Source organism: Eupeodes corollae, chromosome 2, assembly GCF_945859685.1.
Source record: "Eupeodes corollae chromosome 2, idEupCoro1.1, whole genome shotgun sequence".
NCBI lineage: Eukaryota > Metazoa > Arthropoda > Insecta > Diptera > Syrphidae > Eupeodes > Eupeodes corollae.
In genome coordinates, this window is record NC_079148.1 from 67,136,290 (window position 1) to 67,147,906 (window position 11,617).

Genomic DNA, 11,617 nt, shown 5'->3' on the forward strand with positions numbered 1-11,617 from the left:
AGGTATAATACTGGACAAGAATTCCGCGTCTATCACCACGACGGTATCTAATTATAACGTTCACTCGATGCGGATCGGATAAAGGTCAGTTTTGTGGTCAAATTTAACTACTTCCCGTTGAGGCTCAAATCGCTATAGCACTGCACAGGCTAGACCGAGACTTAAGCGGTGTCCAAAAAAAAAAACAAAAAGTAACAAGAGGAATAGTCTTCTTCTTCACCATGGCAATTGATGGCTCGCCTTAGAAAAATGATTTTAATTGTACGACTTGAGCACACCGCGCGCCACAGCGCTCCGCACAACCCACCAAACTCCATCGCATCGTATTTGATCGCTTGCAGGCGATGGTTTCAATGCAAAGTTAATTGAAGCACCAAAAGGGGGAGTTCGATATTTGGACCAATATTCTTTTTTTCCAATCTTGGATATAAATATGCCGCCAGGCACTAGATCAAGCATCAGTCAAGTGGATTCTATCGATTCGCAAAGATGCAAAAGTTGTTGATTGTTGCTTTGGGCCTCGTGGCTGCAGTTAGTGGAGGAGTTATTGGTGGTGGTAGCGGATCAGGAGCATGGCTCGGTGGTGGTTCAGGATCCGGAAGAGGTTGGTCGTCCGGTGGTATTGGTGGTGGAGGTGGATGGAATGCCGTTGGCTCTGGATCTGGATGGTCTTCTGGAGGTAGCAGTGCTGGGTGGACCGGATCTGCTCCACTGGTAAGCAGTGGAATTGGAAGTGGATGGCAAACTGGAGCAAGTGCTTGGCCATCTAGTTCATCTGTAAGCAGTGGATGGAAGAGTGGTGGAGGATCACTTGGTTTTGGAGGTGCTGGTCATGGATCAGGATGGCAAGGAGGCATCGGAGGACTGGGTGGTGGAACCGCATGGCCAAGTACCTCCGGTGGAAGTGTCTGGAAGAGTGGAGGGGGATCTACAGGTTGGCCATCAGCTGGACTCAGCAGTGGTGGTCATGGTAGTGGTGGTCTTGGAGGTGGCAGTGGATGGCCAAGTGTATCTGGTGGAAACGGTTGGACTAGTGGGGCTTCTGGCTCTACTGGTGGCTGGCAGCAAGGTGGGCAAGGTGCTGGATGGTGGTAGAATGTATTTATATTCTTGATTCAAAAATAACGTAATACAAATATATATATTCTATGTACATATGGATATTATTTCTATAAACAAAATGGTTTTATTTAGTATAATGGCTTGAGTGCAATATGGTTGACATGTCCGTTGTCTATATTTGACATATGTAAGGTGAACACTCAGTTCAGAAAAAAATGATTTGATATCGAATTTAACATTGTTTACTGTTTACTTAATAAAATACCTCTTCTTTTTCAACCTACAAGGTTTTAGGAAAGTTGTATAGTGAATGGTTGGTTTTATACTTAAGAATCCAATTATTTTGTCGAATGTGTTTTGAATATTTGGTTCTAATTAACAATTTGCATTAAAAAATAGTATGCCACTACTGGAGCACATTTATTCAAAAAAAAAAGCAATTTTCCAATGGTGCGGGACATACCGGTGCTTAAGGTGCATTTATTATATATTGGAGTTTTATGAAGGCTTTCAATGCCATTTCTTTCATAACTTGAGCAGTAATTAGATAGTAACCTGGTGATTTTTTATTTGATAGTTGATGTAAACACATACTTTTTATTTCTTTAAGTCTTATTAAGTATTTCACTTTCATCTATCTTATCAACAAACTGTTAGCTATTTTCAGCCGCGTTTGATAAGTATGACTTAAAAACATTCGCAAGATGTTCAGCGAAAAGGTTAGCTTTTTCTTTCGGGTTACCGATCCATTTCCCATCTTGAGATTTCAAGGGCGAGTTTTGTAACTGCGGTCTTTTCAGGCGCTTGGCTGCTTTCCATAGCGAAAAATCGGTTGAAGCATCAGTCGTTAAATTCCTTAGGAATGTACTGAGTGAATCGTTTTTCAATTTGTAAATTTGTTTTTTAATATTGTTCCTTATACGGTTAAACGTTGTTTTATCATCTGGAAATCTAGTACTTTGCCATTTTCTTCGAGCTCTTTTATTCTCTATTATCAACTCTCTTATCTCTAAAGGATATTTTATTTCAGTTTGTCTTCTATTAGAAAATGTTGGAGTACTTTCTTCAGCGGTCTGTTGCACATCAGCAACAAATTGTTCCACGTCATGGTCAATTTGCTCGATTGTATCCATGGGAGATCTTAAATTTATAAAACTTAAAAGGATTTCTCTAAAATCACTCCAGTTTGTTTTCTTATTTACAAGCTTTGGATTACGTTTTTCTAGAACTTCCCATTCACTTAGTAATAAAATCACTGGAGTATGGTCAGATGACAGGTCATAATTACTTTCGACACTAATGTGATTTCGTTTGATCCCTTTAGCTACGAAAAAGTCAATAAGGTCTGGTATTTTGTTACTATCGGGAGGCCAGTATGTTGGCGACCTGGAGGAATAGAATTCGCAATTCTATTTACGGCTTGCTTTGAAAAGTCTTTTGCCTTTTGTTGATATACATAACTCTTGAACCCCAATGGGTTTGTTTCGCATTGAAGTCTCCATCAACAAGAAAGTTATGCCCAAGAAGATTAAATAGATCTGTAAAGTCATCTTCTGTCTTGGTGGGCGGTATATAGCTGCTATCTTAAACTCATTTCTTTTTCATACCAATACTAATAATTGTGACTTGCATATTTTTACTAGTGAACTTGGCTACTTCATAATGTTTTAAGCTTTCTTTTATAAGAATCGCCAATCTACCTCTTGCCTTGTCAGCTGGATGTGGAGCGTGGTAACATGAATAGTTTTCTATTACATTATCTAGACTCTGCCCGTTGGAGAAATGAGTTTCGGACACCAGGCAAATATCGATATCTTCTTGATCTAAAAAGATCTAATGATGTTTGCATTCCATGTAGCGATTTTAAGTGTTATGTCCATCATTGTTTTTTAAGAGCGACTTTTTCGCTAAGCTGTTTGATATTCAAATCCTGTTTATCAATTCTTTGAAGAATAAGTTGTACTATTTCATTTATGGAAGTCTCTTCATTCTTCCGCACATTTTTAACAATCTGAGAATAGGTTTGATTTTCATGGCTTTTACTTTGAACAGCCTTTTTGGGTGGTTCCTTATTAGTATTGTTTTCAGCAGTTAAATCGGTATTTACTGCGTTGCTGGGTTTGTCTCTAGCAGATGTATTTTTGCTTCTGAACTTTTGGAATTTGTTGGCAACTGGGCATCCTCTAGCTTGCAGGGTGATTACCCTTGCAGTTCACACATTTTGCTTTCTGATCTTTGCTCATGGACAATTTGTTGTTGCATGTTTTCCTTCGCACTTTACACAAGCAAACTCTCGGTTGCAGTATTGTTCGGTATGGTAGTAAGGTGGTAGCCTTTTACTTGTCATCGATTCTTTAGAGGAGTTTTTAATTGTCTCATTCTCAAATAGATTGACTGCACCAAGGGCTTGGAAGCCTTTTTGTACAAGGTCTTCTACTACTTCCTCGGGAGAGCACAAGGAATGAAGACCTCTGGCTACTACTTTTATGGACCTTGTACCTTTGTTCTCATATGAATGCCATTGTATTTGGTGTTTGCTCAGTTCTTCAGTGACAGATCTATACTCGTCAGCTTCTTCGACTGTGACTTACCAGTTGTCTTTGTTGTACGATGTGTAGTTGCAAGCTTTTTTAGTACATTTTTCTATTATTTTCTAAAGATCTCCAAAAATTGCAAATCCTGAGATCATAATTGGTGGTGGTGTAATTTTTTTGCTGCCTTTAGCGTGAGATATTGATTTAACAACAGCTACCACTTTAGTTCCTGTAATCAACTCTTTGTTAATTTCGGTCTTAGAGTTTTTCTGAATTCTTGTACGAGTCTCGGGACTACGTTTATGTTTCTTTGTGGTATGCTTATTTTTCTTTTTCTCAGTTTCAAACAAGAGCTCTTCTTCTTCAGTTTGATATTCAGGTTCAATATATTTTGGACTTAACTGAATCGTGGACTCTGCATCTTTCTTGTCAAGCAAAGAAACTTTCTCTTTGACTTTCTTCACTTGCAGCTGAAGACTTTGAACTAGAAGTTCAAGTTGTTTTCTTGCCGCTATTTCAATTTGCCATTCATCAAAGTAGTTCTTTGATTTTGATTGGTCTTTCTCTTTAACTTCGTTGGAACTCTGTTGATCTGTGATGTCGATCTCTTCATTGATCTTGGTTCCTTTTTTGCTGATGTTTTTAACATCTATAGTATTGTTTGAGGTTGTCAATGATGTAACCACTGAAGTAAATTTGTTTGGGGGAGTACTTTGCATCTTTGAACTTCGTCTCTCAAGAGTGTTGTAACGAGATAATAAAGTAAAAAAAAATCAGAAAATTCTCTTCAATTCATGATGAATGATAGTTTAGCATCCTTAAAATGATGTAATTGATATTGAAGTCAAAGGTAATTGGATTAAGATTCCTCAAACACGATATACTATTTGACATTTTTTTCTATATTTAAATCAAGACGGTTTATTGTACACCAATCCACCAACCTTAATAGGTCTTCTAACAGAAGACTATAATCCGATAATGACAGTTAGCATTCTTAGCATAGTTTTAATATCACTTACAAATATAAGAAATCAAATGCCTTTGGAGAGTCGGTAAAAACTATATCGGTTTTGAAACCGTTTTTCCATATTATTTAAGATTTCATTCACCAAGATACATAGTTAATTAGAGGGATTTATCTTCTACAAAACTGTGTTGGTAAAGAGAGCAATTTTTGTATGGCATATAGCTGCACTAGTACTTATGGCGTGATGGCTAGCGCGTAGCAATCTCATGCCAGAGGTCTTGGATTCAATCCCTGCCAGTTCCAACTAAAAATTTTTTCACGGTACTGCCTCTTGCGAAAAATTGACATTCGGATTCGGCATAAAAACTGAAGGTCCCCTGAATCTACTAAAATGACTAGCGCACAAGAATGGTTGAGAGTTGTAAGTCAGGATGAATTTGTTCTCTACGGACAGTTGCGTCACCTAGTTAAGTTTATTTATAAAGCTGGTATTTTGCATACCGTTTTTAAAATAGGAGATATGTTTGGCACACCAATTATTAACTTCTCATAGGAAGATATTGTAATGGGTCCGATTTGTCAAATTGAAAATTTTGACATTTCTCGACGTTTCAAGGTCCCTAGAGTCAAAATAAAAGATTTTTAGAAAGATGTCTGTGCGTGCGTGTGTACGTACGTTCGTACGTCCGTACGTCTGTACGTCCGTACGTCCGTACGTTCGCCACGTTTTTTTCGTCGTCCATAGCTCAAGAACCAGAAGAGATATCGACCTAAATATCTTACGAACCAAAAACGCTAGAGACATGAATTAAATTTTATATAATAAACTGTAACGTGATCTCAAAGAAGTATATTTTTTGAAAAAATCTATCTAACGGTTTTTTTCTAAATCAAAAAAGCTGTAAAAAAAATTTGTCACCTCCTAAATTTAACGACTAACATATGATTTCATCTCCAAAACAATTTTGAGCAACGGAGAATAATGTTTTTGAAATCTGATAAAATTTTGAGAAAATTCGAATTGACAGTTTTTTTTATAAAAAATAAAAATTAAAAACAAAAATTAACAAAAGTTGGTAAAAATTGATTTTCGACTCAAATATCTTTTCAAAACTTTGAAATATTGGCTTTAATTTACTTTCATCTTTCAAAAAATATTGTTGCAAAATTTTGATCAAAATCGAATCGACAGTTTTTTTATAAAAAATTAAAAACCGAACAAAAATTAACAAAAGTTGGTAAAAATTGAATATGGATTCATATATCTTTTCAAAAACTTGAAAGTTAGACTTCAAACTTATTTTATCTTATAAGAAATGTTGTTTTAAGCATTCTGAAAGATGTTGAGAAAAATCGAATTGACAGTTTTTTTACAAAAAATAAAAACCTTAAAAAAAATTTGTAAAAGTTGGTAAAAAATGATTTTCGACTCAAATATCTTTTCAAAACTATAAAATATTGGCTTCAAACTAATTTTATCTTATAGAAAATATTGTTTTCAACATTCGATAGAATTTTGAAGAAAATCGAATTGACGTTTTTTTACAAAAAATAAAACTCTAAAAAAAACAATACTAAAACTTGGTAAAAATTTACTTTCGACTCAAATAGCTTTTCAAAAATTAAAAATATTGGCTTCAAACTTATTTTATTTTACAGAAAATATTGTTTTCGATATTCAGTGATTTTTATATAAAAATCCAACAGTCCGTTTTTTCATAAAAAATAAAATCTATAAAAAATAGTACGCAAATTTGGTAAAATTGATACTAGTACATATAGATAAACTTTTAAGCAAGACAAATCGACATACGGGATGGGAAGTTATCAGTGTGGGTCGCATCCCAGCCTCTTTTTTATTTATCCAATTACATTAAATTAAAATATAACAAATGTAAAAGTATTTATTATTTATAATTCATCATTATTTCTGATTTATACAAAATGATTATTGTTAATTAACCAACAAAATTAATGGCCCAAAATGAAACTTCTTGTCAAACAATTTTTCTATGTTTTTATAATTGGTAAAATCATCTTTTAACCTTGGTAATATGAGAAAAAGTCATTCTTTCGTTCTCGAACTTTCAAGCTACACATATAATTTAAAAAAGTATACATTTTATAACGATTAAGCAATCGGATTTTATTTAAACCAAAAAAGAACAATTTTAATCTTTAACCTAACCAGTGACACAAACATTGGTCCCTACACGCCATTAAAAAAAATTGAAGAGTGTGAATTATGCGATTTGTCATTTTTAAAATGCAAAATTATCTGTATATAGATATACACATATATTTATAAAGTGAACATATTTAATGTGCCAAATAAAGAAAACATTTTTCTAAAGAAAAAACTATTTAACAAACATTTTGTGCTGTGCAAATCGAGATTCCCGGGACACGTTAAGGGGGTATTCTGGTCTAGAGACATGAATTTTATGTAATTTTTGAAGTGCTGTAGAAAAAAGCAAGCTACAATTTTACCATCAATTTTTTTATACATTATTTATTCACATTAGAAGCATACAAAAAAAAAATAAAAAAGTAAAAAAAAATAAAAATTCCGTTAGTTATCAGCTGATAGAGTAGTGCGTCTCAAAAATTTGGTGCGTGACCATACCCACGATTTTAACTCTCCTAGAAATCTGAAATCAAAAACTAAAAAAGATTATTAATCTACAATAATGTCGCAATGTCTGGAACTACGGAAAAGTTACAAACATTTTTTTTGACAAAATGGCGGCTGTCTAAAGAAAAATACAAAAAATTTACCATTTTTTTGAACATTCTTCGATTTGTTAAAAATAGTAAAAATAAAAATTTGGGGATGGCCGTAGTTCCGGACGTAGACAAGTCCCTAAAGAAGACTTTCTTAAAATTTCAAGTAAATCGGTTCGGCAGAACCTGAGAAATCGTGGGTATCAGATTCAAAAAGACAGTTCTGAGAAAAACGCGTTTAAAGTACCCCATTATGTCTTTTGTTCTATTAGTTGCAGCCCAACCGATTTGGATGGCTGCTCAGCAAAATACTTATTTCTCCGAAAATAATTTGAATTTGGGAAAATCCTCTAGTAGACATATTCTTAAATAGTTAAACTATGAAAATATGAAAAGAAAAAAAAATCGATTTTTTTTAATTTCTAGACCAGAATACCCCCTTAAGTAACAAAAACACATCAGAAGTTCACTGAAGACAAACCACGAAGAAGTCCTTATTTTGTAAAGTATTTGTTTGCTGTTTTTTTATTACATTGCATAAAAAAAAAGTCAACCATGTCATTTGGGGAGCTTCAAAATTGAGTTTTATCGCAGTTAGAGCGCGATTTTTCTAATTTTAAAAATAAATTTGGAAAATGCCAAACGATACCCCGCAGAAATCGTTAGCGGAGGTAAGTCTAAGGAGACATTAAAAAGGGATGAAATGGTTGCTGTATATGATCAAATTCGTGATACTTATTTAGAATACATATACACATACTAATGTTATCAAGTTACCTTCTATAAAGCCTCCAACATTTTCTGGTTCCTACACAACATGGCGTTCCTACCACTACATTTTTTAAATCACTTGTGCATAATAATGCTACCCTGAACGAGCTTCAAAAAATGCATTTTCTGATAGAAAGTTTAACTGTTTAATTCTGGGAACTATACAAATGCATGGGATTTATTGATCGAAAGGTACGACCACAAAAGAGTTTTGGTCAATTCCTACCTTAAAGTCATTTTCGGTCAACCTGTACACAGTAAATAATCTGCGGAAACTGTAAAAAACTTGTTAGACACCACGATCGAGGTGGTTCATGCGCTGGAGAATTTAGGATTACCAGTAAAAGACTGGGATACAATTTTAATTTATATTCTTTTTCAAAAATATCCTCGAAAACTCAACAACTTTGGGAAGAAAAGCTCGGGAAGGAACACGAACTCCCAACCTTTTCCGATTTCACCGACTTTCTTAAATCCCGTTTCAGGACTCTAGACGCTCTTGTACAGCAAAGAACTTCGGTCTTAGAATCCAAGCCAAAAACAAAACCCCAAGTTGCAGCAAAACAGCAATACAACTTTTATTTCAGAATCCGCAGCAAGGCTTTTAAATCTACCAAGGTATCCAACATCCGTAAAGGTATCACGGTTAGGTAAGGTCAGCAACGGCATCAGTCAAAACTACGTTGACATAATGTTTTCTTCGAAGCATTCGACGTTTGAAGGCTCAACTAAGTCGTTCATCTTTAAGTCGTTGATTGGCCTTCTTCTGGCCCACAAAATGATATACAACACATGGGAACTGATTTACAGACCCTAATTTTCATATTCCAGCTTCAATCGATATACTTTTTGGCTCAGATGTTTATCCTGAAATCATTTTGCCGGGAATAATCCACAGTGAGCAAGAAATTGCACCTTTTGCTCAGAACACTCACTTAGGGTGGATTACATTAGGCAAAATTCCTGAGATAGCACAGAAAAGCATATGTAGCTTCTTTCAACACATCGATCTTGATACGCAAATCCTACAATTTGGAAAGATGGGGCCAACTCCATTCGTAACTCACCCGTCAGAAGAAGATGCCTCCGGTGATAAGTATTTTTCAAAAACAACAAAACGTCTCCCAGATGGACGGTATGAAGTTGGTCTTCCGTTCAAGGAAGGATTCTATCCCAAACTTGAACCCAGTAAGGAAAATGCAGTCAGACGCTTCTCATCTCTGGAACGACGGTTGGACAAGGATCCAAAGCTGAAAGCAAGCTACAGCCAATGTATAATGGAATATGTTAGTTTAAACCACATGGAAGAGGTAATTCTGGATGACCCTATTTTAAAATCACTTATTCATTACTTTTCACCCCATCACGCTGTTCAAAGAATCTAGCACAACCACAAAATTAAGAGTCATGTGCGCCTTATTTGGCCTTCCGTGTCTTACACAAATTCCACATTTTTTAAGAAGAAAAGGTGGAATTTAGTCTGGACCTTCAATTTTATTAAAGTTTATATTCAATCAAGATTTAAAAACTGAATAAAACGTTTCTATATTATATCATCAAAATCCAAGATCAGGCCAGTCTAACACAGATTTTATTCATTGAAAGATTTGAAACAATCATCATTAATTATAGGCTCAAGACATGATGTTTAATTCACGAAGAATTTCAAATTAAATTATTTTTTTTTAAGACTTATTGTTTAATGCGAGTAGTAATTATTATGAATCACAATCGATATGATGCTTTTGTTAAATAGAGGTTGGTCTTAATTTATTATTATTATTTTAATCGTATACTTAAGCTACCTGGGAGGTAGGTAAAAATATTTAAAGTTAAGTAATTAATCAATCAAAATTATTCACAGTCACAGTAGTCGATGCAAAAATGTATGTGCATAGGAACGTAAGATTGAGTGACATTATTATTAGTATCTTTCTAAACATCATATCGAGGCTTAGAAGCTATTGAGAGAATTTATCACATGAAAAATCTATGCACAGATGAAATCATGATACTTAATAAAAGTCATATAAAGTAAATTATTCAATTACGCTATAAATCGATAAGTTATTTTATAAAAATGCATATTCAAAGGTTATCTTCTTGGTTGTTATTATTTATGTCAGATGGAATAATAAACATGGAGATGAACTCAGCGTAGTGGTTTATTTATAAGTTTAAGATGCTTCAAAACTATTAGCACCGTAAAAATTGTTTAAAACAATTCTTACTAATTAAAAATTTGATTTTAAGAAACAAAAATACTTTTTGATTTAAGGAAATAATGAAAGTAACACTTTATTGTACAAAAAATAGTTCGTAAGACATTTCTGTTTAACAAACAACCAGAATTTCCTTGATTTTTCATTGATCACCATCCACTGCTGTAATCAGAGTCCCATCCACCACCATCACTCCATCCTCCACTGCTGTATCTGCTGGGACTCCAGCCTCCACCGTAATATCCACTATTCCATCCACTGCCTCCGCTAATGACCCGAATAATCCTTGATCCGTATCCACTTCCATGCCCACTACTGTAGCCACTTCTATAGCTAGGATATCCGATTGATCGTCCTATCACATATCTACTTCCATAGCTAGGATAGCTACTTGACCATCCACTGCCCCATGATGGCGATGGCGACGGGGACGGTGACACCGATACGAGTCCAACCAAAACCAAAATCACAAAAAGGACTTTCATTTTTATTTTTTCAAAACTCTCAAACTCCGCCAAATTCACTTCAGTTACTACCCCAAGTTTGGATCCATGTTCGGTATTTATAAGAAAACCAGGTTGCTTCAAAATCCACCTCATAAACGATATAACCAATGACACACTCTTCCCAGCAGCAACCACCTCCGCAACCGCCCATAATAAAATACCATTTGTATTAAAATTCTTGTTTTAATCAAAAATCAAAAATCGCGGTTAAAGAGATAAAAAAAAAGTTAAGTGTCGTTAAAACGCAAATAAAATGCGTGCATCTGTTTCGATGCGGTGCAGATACAAATATATAATTTACAAACCATCGCGTCGCATCCGTTGCCGTCAGTCGGTCGCGTATTTATGTACATTATTTCTGTTTCTGTCAAATCGTGCAATGATTGCAGATTGCAGTTTTTTTTTACATTTTATAATTTTGTCTTGAAACAAGTCCAAAAAACGGCTCATAAAACACCCAAAAGTTCTGATATAATCTTTTATTATATGTAAATGCCGATGGTTGGTGAATTTTTAATGTGTTTTGTTATTTGAAGTGACTTTAAAAATAGGATTTTTCATTTGTGATAAGAGATATTAAACTTTAGCTAAAACATCATTTGATGTCATAATTATGGCCTAGACTCTTATATTTCCTTGAAAGTAACACCTGAGCTCGTGGTTGATTTTTAAATGAAAACAAATGTATTTTTCGAATGCAAATATATGTACGTTGTCATTATAAGATTTAATTACCAATAAAGTCGCCCTTGAGCTTATTAAGTCCTTAATAAGAAGCTCTAGGTCAGTTGAATTTTAAACAGTGAGTAATGTGAGGGATACCCATAG

At 34.5% G+C, this 11,617-nt stretch overlaps 2 protein-coding genes across 2 annotated transcripts; one reads left to right on the top strand and one right to left on the bottom strand.

The window, feature by feature from the left end:
* Positions 1 to 489: 489 nt before the first annotated feature.
* Positions 490 to 1,095, top strand: LOC129944980 (uncharacterized transmembrane protein DDB_G0289901-like). Its single transcript, XM_056054640.1, has one exon. It carries the CDS (start codon positions 490 to 492, stop codon positions 1,093 to 1,095), a length of 606 nt encoding a protein of 201 aa, XP_055910615.1.
* Positions 1,096 to 10,432: 9,337 nt separating this feature from the next.
* On the bottom strand, positions 10,433 to 10,768 carry LOC129944981 (keratin-associated protein 6-2-like). Its single transcript, XM_056054641.1, has one exon. It carries the CDS (start codon positions 10,766 to 10,768, stop codon positions 10,433 to 10,435), a length of 336 nt encoding a protein of 111 aa, XP_055910616.1.
* Between the last annotated feature and the right edge of the window lie 849 nt (positions 10,769 to 11,617).